Here is a 19,868-nt window from a genome sequence, read left to right as displayed (position 1 = left end):
TTGTTCAAAATGATCAAGTTTTAACACGTCAGAATTAAACAACCTATTTAGTTTTTGCACATCTTTCTACCACAATATTTCAGGCTTTTTACAGGCAATTTCTTAAAACAATATCTCTCTGAGGTCATCATACTTTGTATTGTACAAAAGGAAATAGGACTCTGCGTCCACTTCATTCAGATCACACATCTCACTGAGTCTGTTTTCTTCTGGGATATTTCTGAATGGACTGACCTCAATGGCCAGAGGAAGAATACCAGATCTTAACTGTGCAACCAAAGATCTATGGCTTCTAGATAAACGAGACGTTACATGTAATTCAGGGATTAAAGTCATGCTTCATCTGAACATATGTCCTTCGTTTTGGTTTGGACAGAACATGTTTAAACCATTTTACTTCATATTTCAACATGAGTTTATCTCACCAGTATTAATCTACAATGTCCAAAATAATTCAAATAAATAAAAGCCATTGAATGAGAAGGTGTGTCCAAACTTCTGACTGGTATATCTCACAGTAGGAGATGATCTGTGTCAGACACTTTTCCATTTGGTTCAGATTTGATCTGCAATTACTTATTTTTATCCCTGGACTGCATTATTATAATCATCTTTTAACAACATTGATTTATCTTATTATTTAACATAAGATATTACTTTATTGATCCCCCGGGGGGGAAATTCAGTTGTTACAGCAACCCAGACATAAGTACAATCAAGAAAGAAGTTTCAATAAGTACAAAATAAGTACAATAAGTACAAAATAAGATAAAAAAAAAAGTACAAAAATAAAATAAAAATAAAATAAAATAAAATAAAACAAAAAATAAAACAAAATAACATAAAATAAATAAAAAAAAAAAAAAATAAGTAAAATAAAATAGATAAATAAAGCTAGAATACAATTTAGATAAATACAATGTTACAAATGGAATTTAAATTAAATAGCAGTAATTACAGGCAGTATTAAAAAATGTTTCAGTAGTGACAGGTTGACATGGTGTGATTATGGTTGTTAATGACAAATTAAGCAATAAATAGAAGAATATTTGTATGTAATATGACCATGGGTTGTACTTAGAATAGTAATGTAATATAACATAATATAATGTAGCAAGATAATTATATAATACAGTATATTATACATTATAATGCCAGCAGCAGTCAAGAGAGAGTTCAGGATGGGATGATGGAGTGTGACAGACAGAGCAGGGATGTTATGGATCTGTTCATGGGGGGGGGCCACAGACAGCATGGTGCAGTCTGTGGCCTCCATTACTGTTCAACAGTCTGATGGCAGTGGGCACAAAGGAGCGCCTGTATTTAATTCCTGTATTTATCTGATCTTTTTAATTTTAACTGATTTTTAATTTTGCTTTCTGTCTCTGTTCTTTAGTGAAGCACTTTGGGCTGTATGCTTGTCTGTATGAAAGGTGCGTTATAAATACAGTAGGGGTGTAACGATTCTTTTTAACAACGATTCGATTCGAATCACGATTCCTGGTTGCTGATACGATTAAAGTACACTATTGGTTCATTTAGAACTATAGTCCTAGAGTCCTGTTGTTGCCGTGATGTTTTAGGCCCGAGCCGAGTTTTGTCCTAGTCTCTGACTAAACATGCTGGAGAGGCCTGAGGCTTCTGCAGAGCTGATTTTACCTTGTGCTGCTGCAAGAGGCGCCTGGACGGTCGGTGTTGTGTGAAATCCCATGGCGCCTTAGTAGGCTGGACTGCAATGGTGGCTTGATCATTTCTGGCTCGCCGGCTTCTCCTCTGCCGTCCGCCATGCTATGTTTTATCTGCTGGCGCATGGCGATGACGTCACAGACAGGCAGCCTGAATTGAGTAACGTTTAACATTACCTTTTAAAACGATGTTAGACCCATATATGTCGTCTGGAAGGCCAACTTACCGAGCACAGATCGATGTAGTCGGATCATAGGAATATAAACCGATACATCGATGGAGTAGATGAATCGTTACACCCCTAAAATAAAGTTGAGTTGCGTTAAAAACTAAGTCTGAGTTAAAGACTTAGTTGTACATGTATGAAAATGTTTTGCACAGGCCAATAACGGGAGACGTAAAGTTTTTAAAGCAGCTAAACTCTGAGCAGCTGCACATTCGCGCATGGTGAGTGTTCCACACTGCATTCTCAGGAACAAGGTGCATAAAGAGGTCTGAGTCACTGTGATGACACGTGCCTGTGATTCCCTGTCAGCTGGCCAGTGAGATGAATTAGAAGACAGACATGTTGTGAGACAGAGAGAGTGAGCAGGATCACACACAGAGCTCACTCACTGCAGAGGTTTGCACAGTCGAGGGCTGATGTAGTTTTCATTTTCATTGGTTTTCTTCCATTTCATTTCTTTGTATCCTCACAAACATTCTTGAACTCAAAGCAGGTTTACTGCAGGATAGTTTCCTGGTCAGATAAGTCCTTTGGCTGTCTCTCTGGAGAATCCCAGCCGTGTAAACATTCGATCCTCGCTCATATTACTTATGAAAATGTTCCTTTTCTTGCACACAGGAAGGATAAAGTTGACTGGCCGGGTTAGACAGAGCTCATATTTGTTTCACTGCATCAGAACTCAGTCAGTAGTGGCATTATTCCCTGTTCTTTACATGCTGCCTGGTGTCAAAGGGTAATCTGCTGAGGCCTCTGATCATATCACACTTTGACAAGTGGATGTTACTTCAGAGGGGTCAAAGGTCGAGTGTGGTTTTCCTTACTCCTTGTAGTGACACTGCTTAAATACCACGGTCACGTGACATTGTTCCATGACCATGTGACATATCTCTGGCCATACTGTATTGTTCAGGCATCTTGGCCTTTTTTAGGAATCCTGTTAGAGTGGTTGTCAGACATGTTGAATTTGTTAATAAGACGCTAACTTAGCTTCAGAGCTGCAGAGGTGGAACGTGCAAAGTGAAGTAAGACGACACTGCGTCCCTGCAGGCTGTTCTCTTCACTCCTGCATCAGCTGCTTTTTATGGATCAGACTTTGATGGTGTTGATGAAGAAGAGGGTTTCAGGGTGTCTACTGGCTGAAGTTTGCAGGGATTCCTTCCTCACTCAATCAATCAATAAATCTTTATTTATATAGTGTCAAATCACAACAAACGTTATCTCAAGCAATTTAACAAACAGAGCAGGTCTAGACCACTCTATGTCAAATTATGAACAGAGACCCAACACCAAGACAGGATAAGACTCAGTCTGACCCCACCTTAATCCACCATGAGCATTGCACCTTGCAGTATTTAGCTAGTTACAGCAGAGAGGACAAACTTCCTTTAACAGGCAGAAACCTCGAGCAGAACCAGACTCATGTTAGACAGCCATCTGCTGAGACCGAGATGGGTCTGGAAAGAGGGATAGAGGAGAATAAGAGAGAGAGGGAGCGGTGATAGTGATGAGACGAGTAGTAGTAGCTGTTGCCGCTGGAGTCCAGCATGTCCGTATCAGCTGGAGTCTGGAACGTCCACAGCAGGAGGATGTCTACGGCAGCTCAGAGGAACCTACGAGACAAGGGAGCTCAGGGACTCCAGAAAGGTCTATGGTTAGTAACTTTAATGGGACAGGGAGAGTTAAAGCATCCATTGGGATGTTTCTCTGTGTTTAGTTCACGATCAGCACTTAAAGTAGACAGCTATGAGCTACTGATGTCCATGTGTATTCCTAAAAGCACTTAAAGACACCAGACCACAAAGTTTCAAACGCCTTACCCAAGGATCTGAAACTCTGTGGTCTGATAACTTTGATTGCTTTTAAGCACTCCTTGCAGGCTGATGCATCTGTCTGCAGATGTTTAGTTTGAATGTAACTCGTGCTGTTTTTCTGGAGGTATTTGTAGTGTAGCTGCGTCTGCTATTTGTGCTTATGTCTATTGTAACACTGTCACTGTGCCACTGCCTATCTTGGCCAGGACTCTCTTGGAAAAGAGACCTTTTAATCTTAATGAGCATTTCCTGGTTTAATAAAGGTTATAAATAATACATAAACAATAAATGTGCAGTACTCTGCACAATTTCACAGTATAAGAAATTGCCTACCCCCAGCTAATGATGCACTAGTGCCACTAAAGTGCACAGGAAGCTACAGGTCTATTTTAGTGCTGTGGTGCCTCCACCCTGCCCTGCTGTAAAGAGCAATGGAACATATGACTGGGAGTAATCTCATCCAACAGCACAGCATCTCTCTATCTCTGTCAGTGCAGCTCCCTGACAGGAAGTCAGACGTTACTTTGATTTCAGGAAAACTCTGAGTCTCTGTCACAGCCTCTTTCCCATCAGGATCAGAAATACTTTATGTATCCCAGAGGGGGAATTCAGTCATTACAGTTGCTATATACACAATAAGTTATACAAATACAATAATAATCCATGTATAAAATAAATCCATGGTTGAAGTCCCTGGAGATCAGGAAGAGGGTACTCTGGTGGTCTGTCTGGAGATCAGGAAGAGGGCACTCTGGTGGTCTGTCTGGAGATCAGGAAGAGGGCACTCTGGTGGTCTGTCTGGAGATCAGGAAGAGGGCACTCTGGTGGTCTGTCTGGAGATCAGGAAGAGGGCACTCTGGTGGTCTGTCTGGAGATCAGGAAGAGGGCACTCTGGTGGTCTGACTGGAGATCAGGAAGAGGGCACTCTGGTGGTCTGTCTGGAGATCAAGAAGAGGGCACTCTGGTGGTCTGTCTGGAGATCAGGAAGAGGGCACTCTGGTGGTGTATCTGGAGATCAGGAAGAGGGTACTCTGGTGGTCTGTCTGGAGATCAGGAAGAGGGCACTCTGGTGGTCTGTCTGGAGATCAGGAAGAGGGCACTCTGGTGGTCTGTCTGGAGATCAGGAAGAGGGTACTCTGGTGGTCTGTCTGGAGATCAGGAAGAGGGCACTCTGGTGGTCTGTCTGGAGATCAGGAAGAGGGCACTCTGGTGGTCTGTCTGGAGATCAAGAAGAGGGCACTCTGGTGGTCTGTCTGGAGATCAGGAAGAGGGCACTCTGGTGGTCTGTCTGGAGATCAGGAAGAGGGCACTCTGGTGGTGTATCTGGAGATCAGGAAGAGGGTACTCTGGTGGTCTGTCTGGAGATCAGGAAGAGGGCACTCTGGTGGTCTGTCTGGAGATCAGGAAGAGGGCACTCTGGTGGTCTGTCTGGGGGGATTGGCCCTGCCCCCTCTGTCCTTCCCCCACTCCGGCGCGCCGGTTGGCGGGCTCTGGTCCGGGTCCTGCCCGGCTGCCTGGCTGTCTGCTCCTGGTGCTGGGCCCCTTCCGCCCTGGTGGCTCCTTTGGCTCTGTCTTGGGGGGCTGTGGGGGCGGTGTTGTGGAGGTGTCCCTTGGGGGGCGAGGGGGCAGAGACCCTGCAGCCCCCTCGCCCCCCTTTCCTCCTGCCGGGTGACCTGGGGGTTGCCCTGGGTGTCCCGGTGGTACCTGTTTGCTTCCGGTCTGGGTCCTGGCCTGGGCCTGACTGCTCTCGCGGCCCGGGTGCCGGGGTGGACCGCTCGGTTGATCTGACCCAAGTGGTTTCATCTGCACCAGTAGTGGTCTTGTTACACAAATAGAACACAGCACGGCGGCAACCCTCTGACCCAAGCTTCAGTAATGATTGTGGACACTAAGGGTTGATTAATCATTAGTATCACCACACAGAGTTTTTGGTGTCATGGTGAGATGGTCCCTCTCCATCTAAGTGTGTTAGGTCTCTCTCTCCTTCTCTTTCCCTGTCCCTTTGTATATTCTTATGTAATCTTTCTTTCACTTTCTTTTATTTATTTTTTTTGGTCCACCTAGGTGTGCACGCCCTCTTTTACAGAACATGATATTAGCTGTCAATAAAAGATAGGCCAGAGTTCTAAGAGGGATGGTGATGGTCGCATGCACACAGTCACAAGCACAGAAGAAAAAGGTTCTCTTTCTTTTCTTTTGCTGCAAGAATAAATTGCATGAATATTTGACAGTTTGTGACAAACATGACACTAACCAGAAATATATATGCAGACAAGAGAAAGGAGAAAAAAAAAAGATAGAAAAGAAAAAAAAAAAAAAAAGAAAAAGAGAAAAAAAAAAAGAAAAGTAGAATGAACGAAGAGGAGTGACTCTTAAGTCGCGAATACATACGCAAGATTGTGTTGTGTTGACTCACTCTATTCGCGCATCAAAAGTGCGTGTACCCGAGTGCCCAAGACACAAGTTTTAACGAGATGGAGGGTGGCTCCCACATCACACTAGTCTGTTGTTATCAAACAAGGTTGAGCTCGCGGGCATTGAATGGGGAAGCCGGTTATGCTTAAGGGGGCGGAGCTAACTCCCTAGTACAACCGATAGCTGGATTCAAGTGACAGACAAAGTTTTTCACCACTCAGCAGATAATCCTCCTCCCTCTCTGTCCTCACAGTGAGCTCCTGTTTATTCCTGATCCCATAAAAACAGGTAGAGTCACAGAGTTCAGGGAAGCTGCTCAGAGATAGAATCAAAGTGTTCCATATATTCCAGATGAGTGAATCTCTGCTGCCCGTACATCACACCTCATGTCATTGGGTGATGTTGCACGCTTATTGGCTATCGCGGCGCAATGGATTCGCTGGAGTTCAGATATTCCAACTACCGCGCGTGAATTCACTTTGTTTGTGCAAATCGCGCTTGGTGTGAATGCCCCATAACAGGTTGCATGCACGGCCGGCGCATGACTCCCTCATAATAAGAATACAAGGTTTCATTAATGTGACAGTAAGGTCAATTCAGATCTTTACTGTGTTCATGTTGGCTTTTTGAGGTGTCTTTGTAATACTTAACAGAATGAGTCTAAGCAAATCCCATTAAGTCATATATTACAACACTTCACATTCACTGTGCAGCCGTGTACCATTTATATTAAAGGTTTCTTCTTTAAAAAAAAAGACAAAAGAAGAGAAGTCCTCATCGTGCTGTCCTGCAGATGAACAAAGGTCTTTAATTGTGCAAAGTAATAACTCAGATGCAGGTTCTGAGATTTTTAATGCTCACTGTTTTCTGGGGGAAAGACCTCTACCCCTTTACTTTTTCGTTCCTCATTGTGTGCAGAAGTCATCTCGCAAATAATTTACTGGCATTAACTGACCAGTGCTTGTTAATGTTATAACATGTGAACAACTATTGGGTGTTTCTCTTTCCAGAGCCCTCAAGAGGACGGGGACCGGTCCCGTTGGACAGGTGACCCACTCTCGTAGCAAGCGTGGTCTACTCCAGCCCAGCAGAGTCAAATCCCTCCGTGCTCTTCGAAGCAGCAAGACTCTGCAGAGCCAGACACCGACCTCCTCCACGACCATCCCCTGTGCTTCAACCCCTCCTCAATCTCCCTCCGTCCGGTCTCCATCGTTCAGATCATCACAAAGAGAGGACCAGCACGACACGCCTAGGACAGCTCTCCTGAAGTAAGAATATCCTATGAATTTGAGTTGTGAAATATTCTGAGAACTGAGTATTACTTATGCCTATAAACCAAACAGCACAGTGCTTCCAGCATTGTGTGTTAAAGCACCTTAAACAGACATACCTCAGCCCATAAACCAGTGACATTCACCCGACCCACCTGTTTGCTTTCCCCTCCACACTGGCCGCCTGCCGAGCCGGATTTTAAAGTCACTGTTCAGTTGTCACCTTGATGAATGGGGAGCTCTGAGCTGCATAATCTCAGCACTGACTCTGTGTGCACTTGAAGAAAGAAGTTTCAGAGAAAGGCAAAATGACCTCTCTGTGACTTTTCTCTGCTGCTGTTACATAAAGCATGAGCAGCTTCATCATATCAGATCATTCTCATCTTTTTAAAGAGAGTTTGTTTTTATAAAGAAACGATTTCATTTGAAAAAACTAAAAACACATTGAAGACAACGAGGAAGGCTGTCTTCACACCTTCAGATTAAAGTGTTACGTTATAGTAAACTGTGATTGTGAAATGTAATCTCTTGTGTTAAGGAAGCTCGTGTGGTAATGATATATTTACCGTTGGTACCATAGAAATAAAATCACAATAAAATACAATCACATTCAATTAGGTTTATTAGTTAATAGGCCGACTATGGAGGATAGTTCTGGTAATGAGCATACTTTGGATCCATTCTTCAGTAGAACACTCACTCTGCTGCTTGTCTCTTGGAAGCAGCTGATTGGGGGTTAGGGTAGTACTTTTAGTGACTGTTACACAGGACTTCCACTAGATCCATCTCTGATTCGCTCTGGTCCAGCTCCGTGCTCTCTGGTCCGTCAACACCCACCGGTTGTGTTTTCAGAACGCAGCATTGAGCAGGACCTCCGGACAGCTGGAGTCATGTGACCGAGGTTTTCCTGCAGTAATTACTGAATCAAGGATTCTCCTCCTCCTCTCCTCATCCATGTTGTCTTTCTGGTCCTCTGAGAATCTCTGACCTGTACCTCATTTTGACCAACGTGAACCAGGTTGTATTTCCAGGCTGGTGCTGGTGCTGGTTCGGAGCTGGTTAAACTCATGACCCAACACAGCACCCGTTTGTGTTTCCACCCACTCAATCCCGTGGAAGAGGCACGTCATGACGTCAGATTTACGTGAGCGCTTTTCCCAGCAGAGCTTACACAAACTTTCCCTCACAACAACAACGATCCAACGGCAGCTTGTGTCGACACTGCTTTGTCTTGGAATCCATTAGTCTCTTTTATGTTTTCGCTGCAGGACAATGACGGAAACACTTTTGGTTTGTGTTTTTGATCAAGGCAACCTTGGCCCTGATGTAAGTGGTTTATGGTTCTAGGACCACCAAAGAGTTGGAGCCGCTCTGAAACCGGTTTTCCCGGCTGGGAGATGGTTAACTCACAATCGAAACACGAAAAGCCGGTCCTCAATTGAGCGCCGGCTCCGAACCGACCCTGATACTGCCTTGGTTGAAAAGGGGTACTGTTGACTCCAGGCCTGGCTCCGCTCATCATGACTTTGGTTTGTTGTTGTAGTTAAGTGAAATACGATCTGGTGATAACACAGAGTGTTTTATTCTGAAAGTTAACCGGATGTTTTCATTTTGTTTTGGTGAAACCTGACTTCCTGTCCCGCTCCATCTGCTCTGTTGAGATTGATGCGTCATGCTCCGGCATCCTGCAAAAATAGAAGTCTTGTGTTTCTGATCAGACCTGCCGGATCAGAGACGCAGCCGGAACACAACGGAGCGGATCCAGTGGAAGTTAACACATTGACCAGAATAGACACCTATCAGATCCGGAGCTGTGACAGATCATAGACAGACCGGACACGGATCTGGTGGAATTTGGCCGTTAGCGTTTGTAACTCAGTGTTTTTGACCTCACCATCTTCATACAGTATGAAATACATTACATTGGTACGAAAAGAACAGTTAAGAGACAATCTGGCAGCTCTATTTTGTACAACTTGAAGTTTTTTTTAGATGTTTTTCAGCAGCACTTGACCAGATAAACGGACAGTACTCAATGTGTGACAGAACAAGTAACCTAACAACATCTTTCATGACAGAAAGTGGAACAAATGCAGAACATTGCCTTGAAATAGCTATTCATTTTCCCATCTTGGAAACAATATACTCAATTTGGTCAGACCAGGACTAGGGTCGCAAAGGGGTGGAAAATTTCCGGTAAATTTCCATGGAAAATTAAGCTTGGGAATTTTGGAAATATTCCAAATTGGAAACTTGGCATGGGAATTATGGGAATTAATGGGAATTAATGGTAACTTAATGTAAAGGTATCATATCCAAGCATAAATATTTGTTTAGTTATAAGCAGACATCCATCCAAAACAATACAATTAAAACAGATTTATTTGTAAGTAGAACTTTATCAAGTGTTAAATATTTTATTGAACAATCAATTCTTTCATTGAAGAACAAAACCATCAATGTTGAGTTAAATATTACTCATCCCCCTGACCCATCCCATTCAAAAATTAACAAAAATGCAATCCCAACAAAGTCCCATTCAAAATGTTAAATGCAAAGAGCTGCTCTCCCTCCAACAAAGTCCCATTCAACATGCAAATCAAAATGTATCTTCCCTCAAGCTCCTCAAGCCTAGCCTCTGCAGGATTCTAGAAAACATCTGTGCTTCATGTGATGGAGAAATGCACAGTGCATGTAGGGGGCGTGGTCTCAATACCCCTGCAGTAAGCAGTGTGCTATGTGCATGTGATTGATATTCAACTGGACATGAAATCTGGTTATTTTAGTCAGGATTAAGTTAAAATATATTTTCCCCAACTATATTTAAAGGGGACATATCATGCTTTTTTCATCAATATATATTGGTCTAAGAGGTCCTCAAAACATGTCTTTAAAGTTTATGCTCAAAAAAACACTTTGAAATCAGATTTTGGCATGCCTGAAAAACCCTCTTCTTCATTCCTCATCAGAACACTCTGTTCTCTCTCTGACCACGCCCCCTCAGGAAGTGGATGTGCCTCGGCTCTCCAGCACGTTGATCTAATGTTTACATGTTGGCTGAATATACACGGCTGCTCAGAGATCACGTTACTTCAACCCTCTGAATCTGATCCAGAATCTGATCCTGATGGAGAGGCGCCTGTAGCAGGACCTTTCTGAAGGATTGGTCATAGATTTAGTGTTTCTTGTTGTTTTATTTATCAGTATGTAGACGTGTGTCTTGGTACACAGCTACGAACATGTAGCTATGTGGCTATGCTAACTAGCGCTAGCACTTATCCACGATAAATAAAAATCATCCACTAGATCTTCAAATCTGCAGACGTGGGGAGTAAAACCGACCTCTGCCAGAAAGGCAGCAGGACCTTTTATGAAGGATTGGTCACAGATTTAGTGTTTCTTGTTGTTTTATTTGTCAGTATGTCGACGTGTGTCTTGGTACACAGCTACAGCTATGAATATGTAGCTATGTGGCTATGCCAATTAGCGCTAGCACTTATCCATGATAAATAAAAATCATCCACTAGATCTTCAAATCTGCAGATGTGGGGAGTAAAACCGACCTTTGTGTTTATTAAGACAGCCTACAACTAGCATGCCTCCCTCCTAAGCTCCTTGTTAGCACACGTGTGCAGGTAATGAAAAACGGGGGAGGGATTCAGTATTATTTTATACAGTCTATGGGCTGAACAAGCTCCGAGCTCTGACTCCGTGACAGACCGGATATTGTTGTTACGTAACAAAAACACTGAAGTCTGAAACGGCTCGTTTCACACACATTTACAGAAAGGTGGAGAAATCAGAACAGGGGCAGAATGGATTTTTTTCATTCTCGGGGGGTTTGTAGACATGCCAGGGACACATATTTCAGGTAGAGAACCATTAAAAAGTCCATTTTGCATGATATGTCACCTTTAAGTTCCCTATTAAGAGCCAACCTTCAATTTAGTCAATTCCTTTTAATTCCCATGAAAAGTTTCCAACTTTGAAAATGCCATGAATTTTTGCCACCCTAACCAGGACAGTACATTATCTATTTTGACACTGAGTTATTTGGTTTTGAAAACCTGCTCTACAGATTTGCCTTCTATTGACAAGTTAAGCGCAGTGTATGTTCCAGCAGGCCAGGGTGGAGACACCGCAGCACGTAACAGACCTGTAGTTTCCTGTTTAGTAGGTTATGCACCTTTTGTGCGGGACGTCCCTCCCAAGAACGTCAGAGGAGGTAAACACATTTGGCTATTGACCCAAGATCTGTCTTTAAGTGTGTATGTACTCATGTTTGAGTATTTAGAAACAGAGCAGTGTGTGATTGATGCTGTGGTGTGTTTTTACATGTGCATGGGAAACAAGGGAATGCAACTGACAAGCACAGGAAAGTGAGCTAAGCATTTCTGTCTTTCCTACTGTAGTGATGGACACTATGTTCATGCCAGATGCTCAGACACACCCAGCCTGAAATTACTTTTCCACTTTCTGTGGCTTCCCTCTATCTGGAGGTCAGATCAGAGGGAGAGACAGTGACAGTGCTAAGTACAGGAAAAGGATAGAACTCTTAACGCCAGTGTTCCCCTTGTCCTCTGTTACTGCAGCCTTATTAAGAATGATTCAGGAAACTGTATGTGTCACATTCTGTTAGTATCATATGAAACGTATGCCTTCATGTCTTCTGTCTGTCTGCCTCTCTGCTCTGTGGTGCAGCCATGAACACGTATGAACAGCATTGGTTGGGGTTAGGAGAGAGAGGTTAGAAGGAGAATCAGAGCTGGAGTTCATTCTGACACAGTGCCAGGTAACTAGCTCAACCTGTATTCAAACAGTCATGAGACACATGCACACAGACCTTTACTCTGATCACAGACCTGCAGTCATCACATACACATTCAACATAATGCAGAAAGTGTTGCATGTAATCTCTTTATTTAATACATGTGGAGGTTATCTAATAACTTTAAGTTCATTTCTTCATAATTGAAGAAGCACAAACAAAGTCTACTTCTGGTATTTTATTACTAACTTTTAAATAAAGAAAACCCTGACTGTGCTGTCATATACACCACCAGTCTGAAGTTTGGAAACACCTTCTGATTCAAGGGTTTGTATTTATTGTAATGATTGTAAACACTGTAGATTAATACTGAAGACATCAAAACTATGAAAGAACATATATGGAATTATTGAATGAACCAAAAAGTGTTAAACAAAGCAGAATCTGTTTTATATTTTAGATTCTGTAAAGTAGCCCCCTTTTTCCTTCATGACAGCTTTGCACACTCTTGGTATTCTCTCAGTCTGCTTCATGAAGTGGTCTCCTGGAATGGTTTCTAATGAACATGAGCTTGTCAAGAGTTCATTTGTAGAATGACTTGTCTTCTTAATGTGTTTGAGACCATCAGTTGTGTTGTTCAGAGGTAGGGTTAGTACACAATGGATAGACCTATTTGACTACTGTTAATAATAATAATAATAATAATAATAATAATAATAATAATAATAATAATAATAATAATAATACATTTTATTTATAAAAGCTTTAAAGCTTTAAAAGATTCTCCAAGCGCTTTACAGGAAAATAAAATTATACAATAGAAAAGCAAAGGAAAACAGTGCAAAAAAAAGCAAAGAAAAGCAAGGCAGCAAAATAAAACAAAACAAGAAAAAAAAAATCAATCAATTTTAGTTTAAAAGCCTTTGTAAAAAGGTGTGTTTTGAGTCCGGATTTGAATTTGGTGAGTGAGGAAGAGAATCTGAGGTGTTGGGGGAGAGAGTTCCAGAGGTAGGGGGCAGCGACAGAGAAGGCCCTGTCCCCCCAGGTTCGGTGCTTGGGTTTGGTGAGAGGGGTGAGGAGGTTGGCGTTGGTGAAGCAGAGGTTGCGGGAGGGATTATATGGCTGCAGAAGGTCGGTGAGGTAGGAGGGAGCTAGATTGTGGAGGGCTTTGTAGGTGATGAGTAGGATCTTGTACTGTATTCTTGTAATTCAGATTATGGCAAACCCAGATTATTTCATAGTTTTGATGTCTTCAGTATTAATCTACAATGTTGAAAATAATTAAAATAAATAAAAACCATTGAAAGAGAAGGTGTGTCCAAGCTTTTGACTGGTAGTGTATGTAAACATTGAGATGTATTCTCTCTTTTATAACATTAACATGACGTGTGTTGTAAACATGTGTTGATGTAAACCTGGGCAGTACTGTACAGTTGATTAGTTGTTCATCTTCTGCGTGAGGACAGAGTTGGATGGTTGTGATCAGGTGTACAGGATGAAACCACTGACACGGTTAGAGCGTGTTTATTCTCATGTTCAGCAGCAGAACATATGTTACCTCTGCAGCCTGCCAGAAGAGCACGGGCCAAGTTTATAAGTGAAGGAAACATCTCTCTGTTTCTGTTCTTTAAGACAACAAGCAAGACGTCTGATGTGAAGCCATTTAATAAGAGACAAACCCAGGATTCATGCCCATGCATACTGCATGAGCGAGTGTGTTTGTGTGCGCAGAGTGTTTGTTGGCGGGAGCTTGTCACCTGATCCTCTCTTGTTGTAGGCTGTATGTTCAGCAGTGTGGGAGCCACTCTCCTGTCCTGTGCCCAGCTTTCATCTTCTCTCCCTGGGGAGAGTGTCAGCAGTCAGGACACATGTTTAGGTTCATGTACAGTCATGGCCAAAAGTTTTGAGAATGACACTATTAATTTTCACAAAGTCTGCTGTTTCAGTTTTTATAATGGCAGTTTGCATATACTCCAGAATGTTATGAGGAGTGATCAGCTCAACTGCAATTCATTGCAAAGTCCCTCTTTACCTTGAAAATGAACTTTATCACCAAAAACACATTTCCACTGCATTTCAGCCCTGCCACAAAAGGACCAGCTAACATCATTTCAATGACACACAGGTGTCACACACATTAACACAGGTGTGGGTGTTGATGAGGACAAGGCTGGCGATCAATCTGTCATGATTGAGTGACTGGACACTTTAAAAGGAAGATGGTGCATGACACCATTGTTCCTCATCTGTTAGCCATGGTTACCTGCAAGGAAACACGTGCAGCCATCATTGCATTGCACAAAAGGGCCTAACAGGGAAGTTTATAGCAGCGAGTAAGATTGCACCTCAGTCAACCGTCTATCCAATTATCAAGAACTTCAAGGAGAGAGGTTCAATTGTTGCCAAACAGGCTCCAGGGCGCCCAAGAAAGTCCAGCAAGCGTCAGGACCGTCTCCTGAAGGCGTTACAGCTGCGGGATCGGGCCACCACCAGTGCAGAGCTTGCTCAGGAATGGCAGCAGGCAGGTGTGAGTGCATCTGCACGCACAGTGAGGCGAAGACTTTTGGAGGAAGGCCTGGTGTCAAGGAGGGCAGCAAAGAAGCCACTTCTCTCCAGTAAAAACATCAGGGACAGACTGATATTCTGCAGAAGGTACAGGGACTGGACTGCTGAGGACTGGGGTAAAGTCATTTTCTCTGATGAATCCCCTTTCCCATTGTTTGGGGCATCTGGAGGAAGGCTTGTTCGGAGAAGACGAGGTGAGCGCTACCATCAGTCCTGTCTCTTGCCAACAGTGAAGCATCCTGAGACCATTCATGTGTGGGGTTGCTTTTCGGTCAAGGGAGTGGGCTCTCTCACAATCTTGCCTAAAAACACAGCCATGAATAAAGAATGGTACCAGAACGTCCTCCGAGAGCAACTTCTCCCAACCATCCAAGGGCAGTTTGGTGATGAAGAATGCCTTTTCCAGCATGATGGAGCACCTTGCCATAAAGCAAAAGTCATAACAAAATGGCTCGGGGAACAAAACATTAAGATTTTGGGCCCTTGGCCAGGAAACTCCCCAGATCTTAATCCCATTGAGAACTTGTGGTCAATCCTCAAGAGGCGGGTGGACAATCAAAAACCCACAAATTCTGACAAACTCCAAGCATTGATTATGCAAGAATGGACTGCCATCAGTCAGGATTTGGTCCAGAAGTTGATTGACAGCATGCCAGGGAGAATTGCAGAGGTCTTGAAAAAGAAGGGTCAACACTGCAAATATTGACTTATTGCATGAATTCTGTGTAATTCTCAATAAAAGCTTTTGATACTTATGAAATGCTTCTAATTGTATTTCATTATACCATAGAAACATCTGACAAAAACACCTAAAAACCCTGAAGCAGCAGACTTTGTGAAAATGTAATATTTGTGTCATTCTCAAAACTTTTGGCCATGACTGTACAGACATATCAAGGAGGTCAAAGCAGAGGGCCCAGAGCCTGTTTCAGTTCTGGTTTCAGTCCTTTAAATGAAGTTTTTCGTTGCTGCTTTCGTGGCCTCAGAAGCCTCTGTAAATAAAGGGGACACTGATACAATAACACATAGGAATGGGCAATGATTTTCGAAATATTCAAATATTCGTTCACTTTATAAAAATCGAAGAGTTGCTTTGAATATTTTCTCATTTTAAAAGTAAAATTTTTCATGGTTTTTACCGGTGCCTGGTTGTAATACAGTGTTCCCTCCAGGTGGTGGCTAGAGGGAGCGTCTTAAAGCTGTTTGCTAACCGCATTAAGTAACAGAAGAAGAAGAAGAATGCTAACTGCATTAAATAGCAAAAGAAGAAGAAAACATTAGCAACAGTCACACGTATTTCCAGAGAAATGAGTGCTTACATCAGGGTAACGGTTTAATAACTGCAGCTTATGAAAAAGAGTAAAATCCTTTTAAGATTTCTAAATTTCTAGACGCTGTAACTGGAGGTAAACACGTCCATAACATCTGACAATATAAACATTGACATTTAGTACCTGGTCATGTGTCTCTGAAACCTGAAAGTTCATGTGTGTGTGTTTGATGTGATTTCCAGTTGTGCACGCTCCAACTGATAAAACACTAAACAGTTCCAGGTTATGAACGTATGCATGAAATGATCCAAATCAATCAGGCAAACTGAAGCACATACATGGATGCACTAGTCTCACACACACACACACACACACACACACACACACACACACACGCACATACCCTGCATCTCTGCCATTGTTAAGGGAAAGGAGATGCAGGTGTTGTGGTGTTATGTAACGGGGTTGTGAGAATACAGAATGGTCGAGTGATCAAACACACATCCTATTTAAAGAAACAAAGGGACAGTGAGCGCCTTGCTGCCATGTTGTGTGCCTCTACCAGGCATGTGACACTTTCATCCCCTGGACTACCACAAACAAACGGGGCACGGATTCAATCACTGCTTGATACGCATGAGATAACTTTTAGCTTCCAGTCGTTACTCAGAGATACTGATGGGTGTTCACACTGCAGCACTTCATACAGTGCATGCAGGGAAGACTTATTAAAATAACTGTTTACTCTCTTAATATGTAAATGGGCTTTATCCTACTTTATATACAAGGGTAAGAATTCCCTCTGGCATAGAGGCAGGGAGAGGAAGTGCTGAGGGGGCTGCAGCATCCCCTGAAATCAGCCCAGTTAGAACCATAAACTGAAATAGACCCACTCAAACTCCTCACTTCTCATGTTTTACCTGCTTGTTCATGATGTACTCTGTATGACAGTCATTTTTCATTTACCCACCACCCTTCCTGCTGAGTGATGAGACTCACAGCAGCGTTAACTCTGCTGGTGAACACGTTTCTGAGTTCTGGAGTGAAACAAAGTAAGATAGACTTCAAGAACCTCACCTTGTCCGTTCGAGCGGCAGAGAAAGGTCAATCCAGTGACGGCTGGATATGAGTTAAAGTAACTACATCAGCTCTACAGTACAGTCTTGTGTAGTTATAGCTCTTGTTTATTGGTTATTCTTTTATTTCCTGTAATACTACTGTTACAGCAACACTCTCCTGAGCATGGGTGTTATGGCTGTTGAGTGACAGGTGGGCGGGCCTTCCTGGTCAAGTGACCAACTGGCGAATGAGACGGGTACGCTGTGGTCTTGATTAGCTCGGGTAGACCATAGACTGTATAAAATATGGACGTAGTATCCGTGACGTCGCCCATCTGTTTCTGAGGCACTGTTTTGAGGCACATTGTCGACGGCAGCCATATTGCCGCTGTCGAGCGAGTGTGACGTAAATCCCCCCCCCCCCATACAGTGTGTGCCGATCGAGAAATTAGCTATCCAGACTACACTGGTCTTTTGAACCAGGCTGTAAACATGTTTATTTCTGCTGTAAAGATCTTCTTCTTTGAATTGGTGTGTATGTGGTTTCCGGTAGTTCCGAGTTCCAGAGTCAGCCTCAAGTGGATCCTCGATGAACTGCAGTTTTTAGCACTTCCGCATTGGATATTTTTTGACCGGAGGTTGCCGCTTGGGGCAAACACCTGTGCAGGAGGCGAGAAGAGAAAGTGACAGTCATTCCACGGCACCCACTGAAATGAATCTGCATCTTTGATGACTAGGAGTTGATCCGAACTTACTAAATGTGTCTGATGTTTCACCAAACTGGATTAAATCAAGCTGTAGACGTGGAGCTTTTTACGGTAATAGCTGCAAAAACGGCAAACATCAAATATTAAACAGACGTCCCCCGGTTGTGTCTTTGTCACTATCACACACCGGTGAGTAAGAATCATCAATGAAGATGAGACAGATGCATGGAGGTGAGGAGAGCTGGTTCATAAAGCACACCTGCTGCAGGTAGAGACCAAGCTAACACTGAGCCCCTCAGATAATAACTCAGCCTGTCACAGGAAGTCATCACTTTATCTTATTATCTTAAAGATTAGACACACAGCGGGGGAAACATGGATTCTTAATGTCTTCTGAAAAAAATTCCCCCCCGTACAGTGTGCCTATCAAGAAATGATCTATCCAGACTACACTGTTTTTTTGGACCAGACTGTAAACATGTTTATTTCTGCTGTAAAGATCGTCTTCTTTGGCCAGCCTCTGGTGGATCCTCGATGAACTGCAGTTTTTAACACTTCCGTATCGGCTTCAATTTTCACGGCCGGAGGTTGCCGCTTGGTCCAGACTCCTCCTCTGCCATGTGTGTCAGAGAACAGACATCCTGCTGAGGAAGCAGTGATGATTTCATAGTTTGATGTAAAGAGAGGCAAATGAATTTATTGCTTATCTCTTTAGACGTGTTTTTTTTTAGGTGCTCATATCATTTGAATTGTTCTCAGTAAATGTGCTTCAGTGCTCCTGACTCTGGTGGAGTACTGTCCCCTCGACATTCTACACCACTCTAATCTTAATCATTTATGACGTTCACTCCAGATTTCCCAGCGATACCCGGCTGTCATTGTTACGCCTGTGAGTATGTGTGTGTGTGTGTGTGTGTGTGTGTGTGTGTGTGTGTGTGTGTGTGTGTGTGTGTGTGTGTGTGTGTGTGTGTGTGTGTGTGTGTGTGTGTGTGTGTGTGTGTGTGTGTGTGTGTGTGTAAGCTGACTGTCACTGCACAAGGCTTAACCTGTGTGAATGATAACATCCTTCAGGTCACACATGAGTGGAGAAGAGTCACGCTGATATCCCACACCGTGGTGTTTGTTTGATCAGAGACTCAGCCCGAGGCTTCACACAAACATGCATGTACTTCACTTCATCATGACTGTGTCAACCTTTACCCTGAAAGGTTTGAAAGAGGAGCACAATGGGAAAGATGAATTCACTCTGTAAGCTCTGGCTTGACTTGTTTCCCCTCAAGTATCCACACATATATCAACCAAAGCTTGGAGTCTGAATATTTGTTTTGAAGGCACCTCTGCTTTTATTTGTGAGTCCAGACGGGAGAGAAATCTTTAACTTAGTTACTAAATGACAAACATATAAAGAGCCACCCTGAGCATGCCTGCTTTAAAGCCTCTGGTAACCCAAATCAACAAAAACGGTCTACCTATATTTCAGACCATATGTAAATACTAAAAACTATGTAAAAATATTAGAACTCAACTTCCATCCATTTTCCAACCAATCAGAAATGAAACACTGAGTCACATGCACACATGTTCAAACAAACTACTCCGCTCCTACTCAGACCGTCTCCTGACGTCTCAGCCAGCTCCCCTCAGTGTTGTCTTAGCTGTTAGCTTGTTTGCTAATCACGTACTGACTGTAATCTGTCTGTATAGCTGTCTCTCTGCTCTTTGCACCGCTGTGCTCGTGTGTCCCTGTCTGCACATCCACCATGAAGATGACCGCTTGTTGTCATTCGTCTATTTCCCTAACTGTGGTGATTAGGGGAAACTTTGGGACGCGGTTGAGTTGAGCAACGGCCGGGTCACTAAAGCGGTCCCTCACATGCTCGGCTCATTTCCCCAGGACTGGTTCACTAACTATCCCCAGGACCGGTTCACTAACTTTCCCCAGAATCCGTTCACGAGCTTTCCCCAGGACCGGTCCACTAACTTTCCCCAGAACCGGTTCACTAACTTTCCCCAGGACCGCTTCACTAACTTTCCCCAGGACCAGTTCACTAACTTTCCCCAGGACCTTTTCACTAACTTTCCCCAGGACC

The 19,868-nt window shown here is 43.2% G+C and overlaps 1 protein-coding gene across 3 annotated transcripts in view; it reads left to right on the top strand.

The window, feature by feature from the left end:
- si:ch211-266k8.4 (small G protein signaling modulator 3) overlaps positions 1-19,868 on the top strand; it is a 108,704-nt gene that overhangs the window by 60,633 nt on the left and 28,203 nt on the right. For 2 of the 3 annotated variants that reach the window (XM_034686023.1, XM_034686025.1), the window contains one exon: positions 7,149-7,406. In XM_034686023.1, coding sequence (XP_034541914.1) covers positions 7,149-7,406 — 258 coding nt within the window. Of the gene's footprint in view, positions 1-7,148; positions 7,407-12,110; positions 12,202-19,868 lie in introns of all 3 variants that reach the window. The other variant, XR_004631596.1, reaches the window with a different exon arrangement.

The sequence above is a fragment of the Notolabrus celidotus genome, chromosome 6 (genome assembly GCF_009762535.1).
Source record: "Notolabrus celidotus isolate fNotCel1 chromosome 6, fNotCel1.pri, whole genome shotgun sequence".
Taxonomy (NCBI): Eukaryota; Metazoa; Chordata; class Actinopteri; order Labriformes; family Labridae; genus Notolabrus; species Notolabrus celidotus.
The sequence above is the reverse complement of the archived record's forward strand: the minus strand, read 5'-3'. Positions and strand labels throughout refer to the sequence as shown.